The 18,284-nt window shown below is 44.6% G+C and overlaps 1 protein-coding gene across 1 annotated transcript; it reads right to left on the bottom strand.

Annotated features, from left to right (window-relative positions):
• Positions 1-8,798: 8,798 nt before the first annotated feature.
• LOC122552233 (uncharacterized) lies at positions 8,799-10,148 on the bottom strand. Its single transcript, XM_087983175.1, has one exon. The coding sequence runs from the start codon at positions 10,017-10,019 to the stop codon at positions 8,799-8,801; it is 1,221 nt and encodes a 406-aa protein (XP_087839301.1). The 5' UTR covers positions 10,020-10,148.
• Between the last annotated feature and the right edge of the window lie 8,136 nt (positions 10,149-18,284).

Below are 18,284 nucleotides of genomic sequence, written 5' to 3'. Positions count from 1 at the left end.
TCTAACTCCCTGACAGTTCAGCCTCTCACTTCAGAACCAGGTACTAACTACCGCACACTCTTTTTGCTTAATGTTTGCTGATCTTTCATTTGTTCAATCCACTGCTTCAAGGAGTGATAAAAGCGAAGTTCCGACATTTAAAAATAAGCAAAGAAATCGCTCGAGAGACTCAGTGAGGAGAGAGAGAAACAGAGTTAATGTTTCGAGTGTGGTGAATCCTTCCGAACTGATTTGGGAATTGAATTAGGTTTGTCACATATGCACTCTTTAATTAACCCTTTTCGGTCACTCACCGAGGTTACTGGGAAACCCAGCTCCCAACTGACATTAAAATGTGTTTAAATTCAGAATGAGCAATGATACATTAAACCAGACGTGAGTTTCATTTGGACGAGGCGTTTTTCTATAGACCCAGTGGGCTATGCGTTTTAAATCTCTCAACCGCCGAAGGATTGACGGGGCTTTGGGATAAATTGTTAAACTGAGTTAAAAATCACACAACTTCAGGTTATAGTCCAACAGGTTTATTTGGAAGCACCAGCTTTCAAAGCGCTGCTCCTTCCCAACCACCTGACGAAGGAGCAGCATTCCAAAAGTGCTTCCAAATGTTGGACTATAACCTGGTGTTGTGGGATTTTTAACTTTGTCCACCCCAGTCCAGCACCGGCACCTCCCAATCACGTTAAACCGAAGCTTTGTTTAATCCAGGCCCGGGGAGCTGATACAGCAGCGCCCATCGAGGAGCCAACACTTAGGACTGAACCAACAAGCCACGGTAGATTAACTGAACATGCCGTGCACTGAGTTTGTGGATCTTTGCTCCAAATTCCAACCGCCTGGTGGATAATAGCAAGTGGCAGCTAAACATAACGCCTTGCTTATAAAACTCGTGGAATGTGATGAACTGTTGCATGCATACAATGTCAAATTAAGAGCACAGGAACTTTGCAATTCTGGTGCTGCTTTGTTATAAATTAGGTGAAAGCCATCTGTCTCATAGCTCATTATTATTCAGCTCACTTTGCCCCATCTGTCCAGGCCATGTGTCGTCTGCAGAATATAATCCAGGGCGACATTCTCAAAGCAGCGCTGAAGGAACCTTGCGCTGTCAGAGGGGCAGGTTTTGAGGTGAGGTGATAAACAGAGACCCTAACTGCCCTCTCACGTGGCCAACAATATCATGGGAGGCAGACAGTGGCCTAGTGGATGTGCGTTAATGATCCAGTGATCCCAGACTAAAGGCCGCCATGGGTTCTAATTCTATCCTCAGAGAAGGCAGTGAAATTTTAAATACAATTGTTTGTGGATTTTTTTTGCAACTGAAAGCAGTTTTGGCCAAAACATTGAATGTTTTCAAGAAGGAATTATAGTTCTTGGGGCTAAGGGGATCAAAGTCTATGGGGAGAAAGATTACTGAGTTGGGCTATTGGTCACAATCATATTGAATGGCAGAGCAGGACAGAGGGGCCGAATGGCCTACTCCTGCTCCTGCTCCTAGTTTTTATGTTTCTAAAATCTAGCAGCACGGTGGCACGGTTCCTCACAACAGCAGGGACCCAGGTTCGATTCCAACCTCGGGCGACTTTCCGTGTGGAGTTTGCCATTCTGCCCATGTGTGCGTGGGTTTCCTCCCACAATCCAAAGATGTGCAGGTTAGATGAATTGGCCATGCTAAATTGCCCATAGCGTTAGGTGTATTAATCAGAGGGAAATGGGTCTGGGTGGGTTAGTCTTCAGAGGATCAGTGTGGGCTGAAGGGCCTGTTTCCACACTGTAGCTAATCTAATCTAAAATTAGTATCAGTGATGGTGACCATGATAGTTGTAAAAACCCAACTGGTTCACTAATGCCCTTTAGGGAAGGAAATCTGCCATCCTTACCCAGTCTGGCTGACATGTAACTCCAGGCCACAGCAATGTGGTTGACTCTAATCTGTCCCCTGGTATGGCTGAGTAGACCACTCAGTTAAAGAGCAACAAATGATGGCCTTGCCTGTGATGCCCATACCCCAAGATTTAAGAAAATCTATTTCAAAGGCTGGCGGGGAATTCTCCTTGATGTCTTGTGGGTAGTTAACCAACCTGCTCAGATATATTATGACACACCTCTGAAGCAGATAGGTCATGAACCTGGATTGGGAGACAAGGATGCTACCGCTGCACCATAAGAGCCCTACTAGTCTCTGGCCAGATAGTTTTCTAGCCAACCTGTCAGAGACATTATTGCACACCTCTGGAGCAGTTGGGACTTGAACCTGGGCCTCTCAGTTCAGAGATACTCTGGTAGTCCAGAGGTACACTGCCACTAGATCATTATTTTTGTCACTGGCTATTTACTGTACACTAATTGGTTGCCATATGGTCTACACTTTAAAACATGCTTATTAGCTTTAAGGCTCTTTGGAATGTCCATAGATTGTAAAAGGTGCTACACAAATTCATCTGCTTCTTTTTTTTCCTTTCCTTTCCGAGCGTTGACAGCTGCTGGTAAACCTGGCCTAATGTTAGGGTAATGGGCTGTGTGTTGAGGCCACAGTTTTCATTCTGCGCAGTCATCCACTCCATCAGTGGAAACTTGGCTGATTTGATCCAGTGTTCCGAAACTGAAAAAAAAACAATGCAACATTCATTTATGTAGGGCAAGACAACTCAAACCACCAACGATTGTTTCAAATTTCATTCTTATGGAAGTGCAATAACTGTTGTAGTGCAGCATCTTGTTTGTACACAGCAAGGTCCCACAATGAGGTAAGTGACAAATTCATCTGTTAACAGTGGAGTAAGTTAGGGAATGAAATGTTGGTCAGGGTGTTAGGAGCACTCCTTGCTCTTTTTATACCAAACTGGTAGATAGCCTCTCAGTTTAATATTTCACATGAAAGGTGGTGCCTCTGACAACACAGTACTTTTCTGCTCTGAAGTATCAGCTCAGCTGACATGTCTCAGGGTAGGCGAAGTGAGATGGTAATCAGCTGAGGCCATGGAAGGTGCTTTACAACTTAAACTTGTAATCTCCGCATGGGTCCTCACTTAATCGGGGCTTCACCTTTAACTGTTTGGGCCAATGTGTTTCTATCAGATGAGGAGGAGAGAATACCACATATTCTATCAGTGTGTCACAGGCACTGCCTGTTCCAGTAATGTCAAAGAGTATTACAGCACAGAAGAGGCCCTTTGGCCCATTGAGTCTAAGCTGACTCATGTGCACTAATCCCACTTACCAGCATTTAGCCCATAGCCTTAAATGTTATGACATTCCAAGTGCTCATCCACATACTTTTTAAAAAAATTATGAGGTTCCCCTCTTTCCCTCTGGGTGAAAAGGATTTTCCTTAAACCCCCGGATTTTCACCTTCGAATTATGACCCCATCGTTTTTACTTTTACCTATTTTTTAATCAACCTGTTCAGAGATGTCATTATACACCTCTGGAGCAGGTGGGACTTGAACGTAGGCCTCTCAGTCCAGAGGTAAGGACACTACCACTGCACCACAAGAGGGGCCCTAACCCTCTTGGTATTGATCCTTCAACTAAGGTGAAACAGCATCTTCCTAGTTCTGGACTCCTCCACCCCAGAGAAAAGACTTTATATATTGACCCTCTCCATGCCCCTCATGATTTTGTAAACTTCTATAAGGTCACCCCTCAGCCTCCAATGCACCAGGGAAAACAGCCCCAGCATATTCAGTCTCACCCTATAGCTAAAATCCTCCAACATTGGCAACATCCTTGTAAATCTTTTCCAAACCCTTTCAAGTTTCACAACATCCTTCCGGTAGGAAGGAGACCAGAATTGCACACAATATTCCAAAAGTGGCCGAACCAACGACCTGCACAGCCACAACATGACCTCCCAAATCCTATACTCAATGCTCTATCCAATAAAGGAAAGCATACCAAATGCCTTCTTCACTATCCTATCTACGTGCGACTCCACTTTCAAGGGATTATGAACCTGCACTCCAAGGTCTTTGTTCAGCAACACTTCCTAAGACCTTAAGATTAAGTGTATGTCATGCTCTGAATTGCCTTTCCAAAATACAGTACCTCACATTTATCTAAATTAAACTCCATCTGCTACTCCATGACCCATTGGCCCATCAGATCAAGATCCCATTGTACTCTGAGGTAACCTTACAACATGTAATAGGATGGATATATGAATAGGAAGGGTTTAGAGGAATATGGGCTAAGTGCTGGCAAATAGGACTAAATTAGGTTAGGATATCTGGTTGGCATGGATGAGTTGGACCAAAGGGTCTGTTTCCGTTAGGTCTATCCCTATCCCTAATCCTAACCCTATCTCTATGACTCTATGACTCTATCCACCCTGTCCATGCCCCTCATAATGTTATGCATCTCAATCAGGTTCCCCTGCCTCAGCTATCTCTGCTCTGAGGATATCAACCTGAGCCTATCCAACCTCTCTTTATAGCTAAACAGCTTCATCCCAGACAACATCCTGGTGAATCTCCTCTGCACCCCCTCCAATGCAATCACATCCTTCCTTTAAACTCCTTAAAATTATGAAGGAATTCCCCTGAGTGGATGTGGAGAAGACAAGAGAGCGTGCAAAAGAACGTGCAGTGACCAGAACTACACACACACAGTCACTCCAGCTGTGGCCTAACGCCTCTGAAGAAGAGCCGGTTGCTGAGGAGGTTGCCATGGCAATAAGTTGGCCTGCCAGCCTGCACTTCCCACCTCTTGAAGTTGCTGTCACTCAAGGCGCGAACGAGTGCAGCGTGTCAGAGTGTGAAATGAAGAGACGCGGAAGAAAGTAAGTGCGAATGAAATCCGTGACAGATCATCCCAGAGGTAAGGAGGCTGACTTTTAACCAGTGACAGCCTGAAATGAAGAGGAAGCTTTTTTTTTGACCAATCTTCAATTTCTTCCTTACTCTCATTCCACGTCGACTGTGCAGAATCTGGCCATTCAGCCCGACAGGTCCTTGCTGCATAGAAGCTTCCTTCTTTTCTAATTCATGTACAGGTCCCCTGAATGCAGGGTTACAGGGATAGGCTAGGGGTGTGGGGTCTGGGTGGGATATTCTTTGGAGGGGACTTGATGGGCCAAATGGCCTGCTTCCATACTATAGAGTTTCTATAATTCTATAAATATGTCTTTCTATTCCTCATTCTCCCCATGGATTTATTGAATTTCCCCTTAAATACAGCTAACTTCCAACAGCAGTAAATTTCACATTCTCACAACTCCCCTGGATTTCTCCTGAGTCCCCCATCAGATTTTATTATTGCTTGGCTCTATGCATAGCCTCTAATTTTGCACTCTCATGTCTTCTCCACATCCACTCAGTGGAATTCCTTCATAATTTTAAAGTTTACTTGGGTCACTTCCATGTAAGTTTCATAGAATCCCTACAGTGTGGAAACAGGCCCTTCATTCCCACAAATCCACACCAACCCTCTGAAGAGTATCCCACCCAGACCGATTCCCCAACCCTATTACGCTACTTTTCCCCTGACCAATGTCCCAAAATCTAGACATCCCTGGACACCATGGGACAATTTAGCTTGGCCAATTCACCCTAACCTGCACATCTTTTGACTGTGCGAGGAAACTGCAGCACCCCAAGGGAACCCATGCAGACACAGGGAGAATGTGCAAACTCCACACAGATGGTCATTCGAGGCTGGAATTGAACCCAGGTTCCAGGTGCTGTAAGGCACAGTGTTAACTACTGAGCCACCGTGCCGCCTCACAATATGTATCTTTATCAAAGAGAAGCTAATGGCTTTCTGAAGCTCATTATTTGGTCCCCATGATTTTTTTTTTGTCTCTTGTCCAGACTTCATTGCTTCCATGTTATTTTTCTATTCAATGGAACTGGGCACTGTGCTCTGTCAGTGCACTCTGACCTTGATCCTATACAAGTTTCAGGGAACAGTGCTGCGCTGCTTAAATTCTGTGATACCAGATGTCAGATGCCACTCCAGTGGGGTTTCTAAAGGATAGGATTGAGGCGCACAGTTTCGGCAGGGTGGTGGGAGCTTCTATAACGTTGTTGTACCTAACCCGAGAGCTCTTCATTACTGGAACTACACTCCAAACCTGAAATCAGTCATCCTGCTTTATCTGACAGAGGCAGATCAGTCAGATAACGTATTTATTAAGACAGGAAAGCCTTTTAGTCTTTCTTGTGACTTCTGAATAAGCCTCTGTAGCTTCTAGATTAGATTACTTACAATGTGGAAACAGGCCCTTCGGCCCAACAAGTCCACACCGCCCCGCCGAAGCGCAATCCACCCATACCCCTACCCCTACCCCTACATTTTACATTTACCCCTTACCTAACATTACGGGCAATTTAGCATGGCCAATTCACCTGACCTGCACATCTTTGGACTGTGGGAGGAAACCGGAGCACCCGGAGGAAACCCACGCAGACACGGGGAGAACGTGCAAACTCCACACAGTCAGTCGCCTGAGGCGAGTATTGAACCCAGGTCTCTGGCGCTGTGAGGCAGCAGTGCTAACCACTGTGCCACCGTGCCACCCTATGACTTTCTACTTTGACTACCAAAGCCAGAACAGTCGAAGTATTCATCAAACTTGGTTTGGTGTGAACAATTCTTTCTGTAATTTGTATTACATTCAGTTTGATCAGTTTGCCCTATTTATCCTAGACTTACCTACTCCAGATTTACCTCACCCTCACCATTTTCTCCCTTACCTTTCTACAGTTGTTTCTCTCACCCGCTGATCTCCTGCCTAATATCACTGGAGATGGACCTCTCTGGGCTACCTTTAGGAATTGATTTTGTGTCTTTATCACGAAAGACTAAGTGGAACGAAGGAACCATTCAGCCCATCAAGCCGGTCCTACCATTCCCAGACCTTGTACTGTCTGAAATTCTTTGGTCAACAAAAACCTAGTAATCTCAGTTTTAAAATTAACGTAGCACCAGTTCCTAATGCTGGAGAGAGCTCCAAGCTTACATACTGCCTTTTGCAATTAGCATTATTTCAGATTTTCACTCCTGTCTCTGGATGGATGGGATACATTCCCAACCTCCTCCATTCCTCCTTTTGATTATATACTTGGCTTCCCGAGTCATAATTGTAAATTGGAAGGTGTCCTGCTGTGCTCAAGATGTGAGCAATAAATTAATCAAATCAGATGTGATTTGAAAGGGTTCTTCTGTACTGACTTAAGCCCTACCAATTTATCATTCTTGTTTGTTATTCATCTTTCTTCATTAGTTGTAGCACTAGGTGCCCTGAAAAGAAACACTCACGGACAACGTTACCTCAGCCTGAGCCAATACACGTTCTTTTATTGCCAACCTAATTTCAGACTAGCTTACTCAGCATGTTGTTGTGAATCATCACTTCCCGTGAGGTCGGTATTGTCACGCACTGGGGACTGCCGGTTGCACATTTCCTGTCATGTTCACGTTTTGCAGCTGTGTCCAGTTCTGTCTCCAAACAGTGAAACCAAGAATGGGAAAGAGTCCCGTCCCAGAATGGACCTCTCAGTGGTTTCTGTTGATGCTCAAGTCGTTTGTGTTCTAAGAGGGGTCTCTCGTGTCACTGCAAGGAGCACCATCCACGACTGTATCTGCCGCCGAGGTCAGAAAGGGGTCACTGATGCACTACGGGCTGATTCTTCCAAGGCTGAGTTTTCTTGAGGTGAAGGCTGATTGAAGGAGTGGCAGATGCTATGGTTTGGTTCATAAATGAGCAAGGAGGCGATCAAATGGGTTGGACAAGGTTCTTTGTCCTCATCCAAAGATGATCTTGTACAGATATTTTGTTTTATGCAGGGTGGAAGGCATCTAACTGCCTTCAATATGATATCGATTCACCTTAAACAGCCCAGTCCATAATGTCTGCTGCTGTGAGATAAAGGTTAGAGGCAAGTACGGGGACGGCAAATGATACACTGGATGTTGGAATAATGGCAAGTTGGCAGAAGACGGTAAGGAAGGGCATTTAAGGGATATGAAGCTAAGATAGCTGGGTGGAGTTGGTGTATATATCAGTATGCGACTACATAAGTGGCTGTCTGACCGACTTCTGACCCATTATTGCTTTGCATCTAAATGTACTGTTCTTCATCTCCGGGAATCCTTGCTGCTAAGATTCGGACATTGCAACGGAGAGGGTCATTGTAAATCCAAATGCATGACAGATGAGCAGTAAATGGGAGTGGGGGTAGGAACAGTTGAATATTTAACACACTTGACATCTCTTATCATTTTCCGAAACCTGTCCCTCTGGAACTGCACCCGAGTGTGGGCACAAACGCAGAGTCTCGGAGTGCAATCTTTTTGCTGCAAAGACAGGGGCAGATTCCTGTGAATGGCAAGGGGGGTCCAAATAGAGTGCTGGAATCTGGTAAAGGGTGATATATCAGGGGGCTGAGGTTGACAATTGGGCTATTGTGGTACTTGTTACCTTGTCATCTTAACAGAGTCCATTTTCTAACCTCCCTCCCTCTGCCATTCATCCATGTAACATAATTGACTTTAATGTGGGAGTGGTGATTGGGGGAAGGCAGGGTTGTGGTTCTGGAGAGAATTTGTTTCTGTCCGTCAAGGTTTTTGGGAAGTAGGTGACCCTCCTCTGTTCTCTGCTTATCAAAAGCCAACTTTGCAGCCAGTGTTACATTCTTCAATTTTTCTGTTATGGCACTGATTTGTTGTCACTTAAAAGCTAATTGCTGAGTAATATTGCCAAATTGGAGGTTGCTCTCTACCTCATGGCCATTCCATACAATGAAACGATGTGCAGACTATCCCTGAATCCATTCCACGTTGGACCCTCCTGCTGTCTAATGGTAAGAGTGTCCACAGGATGAGGACTCGGAGTGTTGGAACCCACAGCTGCAGGCTCCTGATTGGGCACCTGCACAGGTCTTGGCTCCGGGATCCTTTGGGCTCCCGCAGCTACAGAAGGATTCATTGCCTTTCGAGCACTGGTTGGAGCTGGCTGAGGTTTCCTTTGGCTCTACCCACTTGCAGCCTCCGTTTGCTGGCTTCGAGTCTCGGCACGTACAAATCTTCCCTTCCTCTTTTGATTTCTCGCAAGCTTCTGCAGGTTTCGGTCTCTCTTCAGGCTTCGGTTTGGCACAAGAACTTTCTGCGGGTTTTGGCCGCTCTTCCTTGGCTTTCTCTGCTTTTAGTCTCTCACATTCGGCTTTCTTGGCCTTTTGTTTCTCCTCTTTCTCTTTCTCCTCTTGGGGCTTTGGTTTCTCGCATGTGTCCGTGGCTTTCTTGGCCTTTTCTTTCTCCTCCTTTTCCTTCTCCTCCTTTTCTTTCTCCTCTTGGGACTTTGCTCGCTCACATGTCTCTTCACCTGCCTTGGGTTTTTCTTTCTCCTCTTCCGGCTTTGGCTTTTCACAACTTTTGTCCGCTTTCTTCTCTTCCCCAGGAGGTACTTCACAGCTCTCTCCCTCTTTCTTGGCTTCGGCAGGAGCTTCCTCTTTCTTGGCTTCGGCAGGTGGTTCCTCTTTCTTGGCTTCGGCAGGTGGTTCCTCTTTCTTGACTTCCTCGGGCGGTTCCTCTTTCTTGGCTTCCTCAGGAGGTGCCTCCTCCTTGGCTTCTGCAGGTGGTTCCTCTTTCTTGACTTCCTCGGGCGGTTCCTCTTTCTTGACTTCCTCGGGTGGTGCCTCTTCCTTGGCTTCTGCAGGTGGTGCTTCCTCTGGGGCCGGTTCAGGTGGTGCTTCCTCTGGGGCCGGTTCAGGTGGTGCCTCTTCTGGGGCCGGTTCAGGTGGGGCCTCTTCTGGGGCCGGTTCAGGTGGGGCCTCTTCTGGGGCCGGTTCAGGTGGTGCCTCTTCTGGGGCGGGTTCCTCAGGTGGTGCCTCTTCCTCAGGTGGTGCCTCTTCTGGGGCGGGTTCCTCAGGTGGTGCCTCTTCTGGGGCGGGTTCCTCAGGTGGTGCCTCTTCTGGGGCGGGTTCCTCAGGTGGTGCCTCTTCTGGGGCGGGTTCCTCAGGTGGTGCCTCCTCGGGCTGCCCCTCTTCCGCAGGAGCTGCAGCTTGCTCGTCGTCCGCCATTTCCACAAGAGTTGGTTGGCTTACAGCTGACACAGGTCTTCATGTGTGAACATGGGCCCTGACTGCCGGCAACTTGATGGACCATTGGGGCATCACAATGAAGCTTAGGCCTTTTGTCACCTGATATACACCTTGTTCTGACTGCAGCAAGGCGGGGGGTGGGTCACAGGTGGGGGTGGGGAGGAGAGGAGGAAGACAGAGGGAGGGGTAAATTTGATGTAACTACTTCCGTTTACAGATGCCGAGTCCTGTTTTAGTGACCCTTCTTCCCACCCCAGTTCCGAGCAGCTAAAGTTCAAATCGGGGTGGGGGCATGTGGACATGCAATTGGAACCTCCCCTGAGCTCACTAGGTAATGCTTATTGCATCATGACAACATCATACACAGCTTTGTTGCTTGTTCCTTAGCAACCTTCTCTCTAGACACTGTAATTCTAGAATATAGATAGAGATCAATGACACTAACTCCTATATGCCTTGTTCAATCTTCTATCCTGACCTGGTCATCATCATTTTCCCTTCATTATTGATGATGGCCATTTCGTGCATTCACGTTGTCACAGCTTCTAATGTGGTTGTGATGCCTGACCACCAATTTACAAGGCTTTCCAATTTATTGGCAAGAGTGAATTGTCCGATTGCACTGTCTAGCCTTTCTATCTTGCCTCTGGTATTTGTAACTTGAAGGAAACAACGTCATGACTGAAGATTGCTCGGTTCTCATGCACATTTCCATCAGGACATGATGGGAATGCCACATTTCCGGATTTGATTTCAAGGGGCCCTTGAGTTGAATATGTGACTACTTTTAGGGATGTTATCATTCGTACATAACCACACGTCCACTCCATCTGAACTGGGCTTTGATGATTAATGCTTCAAGTCCAGAAATTTCTGCTCTTTGAAGTCCCCCATTAGGCACTTCATGGTGTTCTGAATGCATCTCATGTGGAAACCTGTCGAATTGTTTAACGTCTTTGGAGTGGGTAGACCGTGTCTCACAGGCATACTGGGGAGTAGGAACTACCATTTGACTTTGCAAGTTTTGTTGTAAGTTTGATCCCTCATTTTACTCAGAGTCTCTAATGTTAAATTTGAATTGAATTAGAATTAGAGTCCCTACAGTGTGGAAACAGGCCCTTCGGCCCAACAAGTCCACACCGACCCTCCGAAGAGTGACCCACCTGTAAGAAACAAACTCAATAAAATTTTAGACGAGACCAACAAATCTGGAAACAAGACAATTTATTACGGACTTGCAAGTACGGGCTGCAACTGCACAAAGCAATTGAGCAAATTAGACTTGGGTTAGTTTACAATTATACCTTTGAGCTGAGTGAGGTCACCTCTCCAGACTCCTAATTACCCAATCTCTCTTACTAGGCTATACAACTGCCCATCTTCGCTCGACCCTTGTTAATTCCCCATCCCCATGTTAGCAACCTTCCTCCATGTTAGTGCTGGCATTTTCATTATTTTGTCGATAGTACATCAAGATATAGTTTAACATTTTGTATCAATACTGCTGGTACATCCCATTCTCCGTACACTTCATCAATTTTGTATCATTTTTGTACAGCTCAGGCATTTTAGTTATCTCAGTTTTTTTGCTGAAAACTTATTTTAAAAGAGTTAACTTGACTCCAGAATTAATATTTAATTAACCATAATTAAAAGTAAAGATACACTTCCCTAAGTACCTGCAGAGTTAATAGTTTTTCTGCTGGACCCCTTTTCTTCATGTTTTTATATACCTGCAAAAACAATACTTCTTTTCATTTATAACAACTCCCCCATTTCTTTTATTTTACTATTTGTTGTTCTTGCAATTTTTATCCTCTGCCCTCTTTTCACCCTAAGGTGTAGACGTTCACAATCTTACCGTTTCTACTCTCTTAAGTCTGCCTTTTTTTCAAACTGTATGAGTAATCTATTACTCTCTCTTTCTTGTGTGTTTAATGTTGTCATGATCATCATTGATTGTTGACCTCCCAAGGACATTATCAACTTACTCATTATCCACTTTAACATGTTAAATCCTATTATTAGTCCTACTATTATTAGTAAGACATAAGTGCCTAAATTAGCTAACCATTTTCCCCAACTGGTCAGTCCCCAGTCACCCCATTCCCATCTCTCATCTTTTCGAAGTTTATTCTCAATTTCTTTTATATTCTTTATCTTTTTCTTTACTATTTCTGCCTTATCTTCCACTAGGGAAGTGTCGTCTGGGATGAAGGTGCAACATTCCTTACCAATTAGTGCACAGGTTCCCCCTTTTTCGGCCAAGAGATAATCTAGAGCCATTCGATTTTGTAAAGTTGTTAATCTTGTGGCAATCATTTCGGTGGTTATGGCCGATATTTGGGTCTGAGTTTCTTCCATTACATCGGAGGTATTATTAGTTAATTTCTCAAGGGCAGCCGCCAGTTTATGTATCTCTCCTCCTGCCGTTGCAGTACCGTAGCTTGGGAATAATGTCCACAACAGACGATCAGAGACCTCTCGGGTCTTACGTTTTACATCCCCTTCATTTCTTAGGTTGTGTTCATGTTTTTCTAATCGGAGGTGAGGAATTATATAAGCAAGATAACAGCAGCCACTCCAGCTTTTCTTGTTTTGAGGCAATGACTCATCAACATCAAAACATGCACTTCTTCCTATACATTCAGTTATTCGAATGTATTTCTCCCCGGGAATAAATGGATAGGCCTTCCAGCCGCATATCCAATATGTTCCATTCAATATTTGGGGAACGGTCTTGGCCATGGCTTGGCTGGTGTAGACACAAGATGATTTTCCTAATTGGAAGGGTGCAGCATTATTCTGATTACAAAAGCAGGTGGTATTCACTGCTCCTTTCAGTGGGGGTAATTTGGGCAGCACGGTGGCACAGTGGTTAGCACTGCTGCCTCACAGCGCCAGAGACCCGGGTTCAATTCCCGCCTTAGGTGACTATCTGTGTGGAGTTTGCACGTTCTCCCCGTGTCTGCGTGGGTTTCCTCCGGGTGCTCCGGTTTCCTCCCACAGTCCAAGGATGTGCAGGTCAGGTGAATTGGCCATGCTAAATTCCCCGTAGTGTTAGGTAAGGGGTAAATGTAGGGGTATGGGTGGGTTGCGCTTCGGCGGGTCGGTGTGGACTTGTTGGGCCGAAGGGCCTGTTTCCACACTGTAAGCAATCTAATCTAATCTAAAGCCATCGATAATACCCTTGGTTCTCGGAGCTGGTCTAGGCAACCATCTTGCAAAGTTATATTTACCCTTTTCGTGACTCCACATTATGTTATTTGTGCCTGAATCAAATTGTTGCACATCATACACTTCCTTTTTGGTAAGTGGTATTACCGAGGTGGGGATTCCAGATTCACCATGGTGTGGGATCTCTGCACAGACCCAACAATTAGTAAGTCCTTTTTGTTCAGCATAATTTTGGCATAGTGTAATAAAGTGATTTCTCCCGTTTCCTTGAATAGTTAGTATTACTATTGTTATAAGATTATACCAATACCCACCCATTTCTAACAACTATCTACCTTCCTTATTTCTTTAGACGCCAGGAAGAGGTGAGTCCACACAGCCCTTACAATCAATACCAATATATCAGCAAACTTTAAAAGAGTCTTTTTGTCTCGATTCATTCTTTCTTTCTCAGCTTAATTTTCAGAGGATTTTCTGTAGGATGGGCGTGCCACTCCGCCACTGGGGCGTTCACAGGACCTTTGACACGAGTGTGATGGCTCCACCCTTTCTCAGGAGTCCGAACAGCTGTTTCAGTGGTTAGAAGAGTTAGGAACGGTCCCTCCCAACTTGGGTGTAGTTTGGTATCCTTCCAGGTTTTAATCAAGACCCAATCACCTGGTCGTATACAGTGTACTGCAAACTCTAGCGGTGGTGTTTGTACCAACAAGCCTTTGTTCCTAAGAACAGATAATGAAGAACCAAGTGCCATAATATAATTTTTCAAAAATTTATCATTAAACTCGGCTGTAGGTACCTCTCCTTTCCCTCTTAGAAATGGTAGTCCAAACATCATTTCATAAGGGGGAAGACCTATATCGTGCCTCGGGGCAGTTCGGACACATAATAGTACAATAGGCAAACATTTGGTCCACGGTAATCGAGTCTCTGTGACTAATTTAGATAATTGTTTCTTCAAAGTCTGATTCATTCGTTCCACACGTCCGGAGGAGGGTGGGTGCCAAGGGGTGTGAAATTCCCAAGAGATTTCTAATCCTGCCATTACTCCTTATAGGATACTGGAAGTAAAATGGCTACCTTGATCTGAATCTATATTTTCCACTATTCCATATCTTGGAATAATATGTTCGAGAAGGGTTTTTACCACTCCTTTTGAGGTGGCTGATGACATTGGGAATGCTTCTACCCACCCTGTTAAATGGTCTACTAAGACCAACAGGTATTTCTGCTTTCCCACTGGGGGTAGTTCAGTGTAGTCTACTTGTATACTTTGGAAGGGTCTCACCCCTGGGTTTCTTCCTCCTTTGGGTATTTCCCTTATTATTTTCTTATTAACCTTTTGGCAAGTTGTACATCCTATGCATATTTGTTTTGCTAATGTATAGATTCCCTTGCATCCATATTTCCTTAACACAATGTCGCACATAGCTTGGGAGCCCCAATTACTACCTTGGTGTAAAGTAGCTAGGATGTTTCTCATAACTGGTTTACTCACCAATTCCCTCCCATCTGGCAAGATCCATTTTCCTTCAGTTGTCTTATTGGCCCCTATTTCCTGAAATTCTTTTTCTTCTTTCTCCGTGTACATGGGATTCATGGAAGAAGAATCAATTAGGGGCATTAGTACTTGCATTCTTGTTACTGTGTGTTTCATAGCTGCTTCTTTGGCTATTTCGTCTGCTAGCCTGTTTCCCTTTGCTTCTCGTGTGTGTCCTTTCTGGTGTCCAGGTACATGTTCTATAGCTATCTCCCGGGGTAATTTTAGGCTCCCCAATACTTGTCCTATCAATTCTTCATGCACTAATTCCTTTCCTCTACTATTGATTAGTCCCCGTTCTTGCCATATCTTTCCAAAGATATGAGCTACCCCGTAAGCATACTTAGAGTCAGTATAAATTGTTCCATCTCGATTCTCTCAGTGTTTTAAAGCTTGGTTTAATGTGTACAATTCACAAGTCTGTGCTGACCATGCGTTAGGTAGCCAGTCAGCTTCCACTATCCGGTTCTCATTACCGTCCACTACTGTGTACCCATTGCATCGTTTTCCTTCCACTACTCTTGATGACCCATCTATAAATAATCTGTCTCCTTCATGTAAAGGAATGTCTCTCAGGTCTTGCCTAATCTTAGTCTGATATTCTATAATATCTCAACAGTCATGTTCTAGTTCTCGTTTGTCTAGAGGTTCTCCCTTCCATAAGAAGGTAGCTGGGTTTAGACAGGTGTCTGTTGCTAATACAAGGTCATCATTTTCCATCAGAATGGCTTCGTATTCTAAAATTCGCGAATCTGTTAACCATCTTCCTGCCTTTTGGTTTAACACAGTTCTGACTTGATGGGGGGGGGGTACTAATTACTAGCGCTCCTCCAAAAGTGAGCTTCCGACTTTCTTCTACCAATATGGCAGTCGCTCCTACTGCCTGTAGACATTCAGGCCATCCTCTTGAAACTGGGACCAAAGCTTTGGACAGGAAGGCTATAGGCTGTCTATTTCCTCCTCCTTTCTGAGTTAACACTCCTAAGGCTGCTCCATCATTTACTGTTACAAAAAGGTGAAATGGTTTCTCTAGTGAGGGAAGGGCCAAAACTGGAGCTTGTATTAAACTACGCTTTAACTCGCGTAATTTTTCTTTTTCTTCTTCAGTCCAGTGCAATTTTTCATGTTCGGACTCAGTCAATTTATAATATAGCCCCTTTGTTTTCTGAGCGTATGACTCTATCCTTAATCTGCAATAGCCCATTAACCCTAGAAACTTCCGTAATTCTCGCTTGGTTTCCGGGAGGGGCAACTCTACTATCCCTTGAATTCTGTCAGGGTTAATGCGTCTAGTTCCTTTGCTAATAAGGTGTCCTAAGTATTTCACCTCTTTTTCTGCATATTGCAATTTACTCCGAGTTACTCTTAACCCCTGTTGTCCCAGGAAATTTAACAACCCATTGGTAGCTGAGCTTACATCATTTCTATTTTGTCCTGACACAAGTAGATCGTCTACATATTGCAACAGTGACGTTCCCTGAGGCATTTTATGTTGTTCCAGGACTTGTTCCTGTACTTGCCCAAATAAATTAGGTGATTCTGTGAATCCCTGGGGAAGTACCGTCATTCAGAATTGTTGTTTTCTGCCAGTGTATGGATTTTCCCATTCAAAAGCAAATATATCACAACTCTCTGGAGCTAAAGGACAAGCCCAGAATGCATCTTTTAAATCTATCACACTAAACCAACAGTCGTGGCACGGTATCTTACTAAAAAGGGTATATGGATTAGGCACCACTGGGTGGCGTGTCTGAACTAGTCGGTTTACTGATCTGAGATCTTGTACTAGTCGGTAAGTCCCATCTGGCTTCCATGGCTGGTGGTGAGAAGGGCTCTGCCTGTGAGATCCTTTATGCACGCCCGGACCCTCAGCCACACCGCACGCTGCCCTCGAAGCGGCTGAGGGGGGGGGGAAACAAGACTGTCACACACCTCCTTCTGGAATGTGCCTCCGCAGAAGAAGTCTGGAGAGGAATGCAGTGGTGTTTGTTGAGGTTCGTCCCGAGCAGCGCTGTGACGCGGGACTCCGTGCTCTACGGTCTGTTCCCCAGGACGCACACCGAGACGAACATCAACTGTGCCTGGAGGATCATCAACTCAGTGAAGGACGCTCTCTGGGTGGTCCGAAACCTGTTGATCTTCCAGCTGAAGGAGTTGACCCCGACTGAGTGTTGCAGACTGGCACATTCCAAGGTCCAGGACTACATGTTGAGGGATGCGCTGAAGATTGGGGCAGCTGCCGCCAAGGCACGGTGGGGAAAGACCACCATGTAACATCTGCCTGCCTAAAAAGAATAGGGGGCCCACCCAGTCATTTGGGCTCTGCTGATGCCTCAGCTAAAAATGTAATCGTACAGACCTGTATATAGGAATGATTACTCGGTTTTCAGTATGCAAAGAAATGGAATGTTTACATATGCATGGCATGTCCAAGTGTACAGATCATCAAAGTATTTATGAATAAATTTATTTTTGAAACAAAAAAAATCTGGCTTCCTAACTGGTAGTATTGGAGTATTAAAGGGTGACATACATGGTTCCAATAACCCTTCTTTTATTAGGGAGTCTATAAATGGTTGTAGACCCTTGCGTCCCTCTAATGAAACTGGATATTGTTTAAGTCTGTTTTATTGTCTTGTGACAGTGTAATTACAATGGGATTAATGTTTAAATAACCTGTGTTCCCAGTTCTTGCCCACACATTAGGATTTATCTGCTCTTTGTCACTGGTTGTTAATCTATTCATCGTTACAGCTACCGAATTGTTCTCCACTCCAATCTTTAAATTTAGTAAAATTATCAAATCTCTACCTAAAAGGTTGCTTCTGACATCAGGGATATATAATAATTGTTCCGTTATTTCTTCATTATTTACTTTTCTTAAAGTTGGTTCGAAAACGGGCAGTAGGAATTCTTCCCCTTTTATTCCAGAAATCTTGAGACTTTTGTTAGTTAACTTAACACCACTAGATCTAAAGCTTATGGATGATCGGGCTGCTCCCATATCCACTAGAAATACTGTTTCCCCTCCCTTAGGCCCCACCTTTAAATTTATCAAGGGCTCCCGGTGGGTTTCAGGAAGAAGGAACCCCTGACTTCCCTATTCTTCATCAAAAGTCATCAACGAAACTGCTTCTTTTTGTCGCATTAGCTTTGGACAATCTTTCTTAAAATGTCCTATTATTCCGCAGTAATAACATCCTGCCGATTGCCTTTTTTTATAATCTGTTCTTTGTCTCTCTTGTCTTTCCTTGTTGCTTTCTGATTCTATCTTTCTCTATCTTTCTCTACGCAACTTCCTCGACTGCTGCAACCATTATTTTAGTTTTCTGTTTCTGTTTCTCATCTTCTCTTTTTACATATACTTTCTGTGCTTCATGTAACAATTCCTCCATCTGTCTCTCACTCCATCCATCTAATTTCTGTAACTTCCTTTGTATGTCTGGCCATGATTTGGTTACGAACTGGACCTTCAAACGTCCCTGAGCTACTGGATCATTAAGATTCATTCCTGAATATTTTCTAGTGAC

The sequence above is a fragment of the Chiloscyllium plagiosum genome, unplaced genomic scaffold, assembly GCF_037043375.1.
Source record: "Chiloscyllium plagiosum isolate Xiang-an unplaced genomic scaffold, Cpla_swu_hap1 HiC_scaffold_45, whole genome shotgun sequence".
Classification (NCBI taxonomy): domain Eukaryota; kingdom Metazoa; phylum Chordata; class Chondrichthyes; order Orectolobiformes; family Hemiscylliidae; genus Chiloscyllium; species Chiloscyllium plagiosum.
This window is presented reverse-complemented; position numbering and strand designations above follow the sequence as displayed.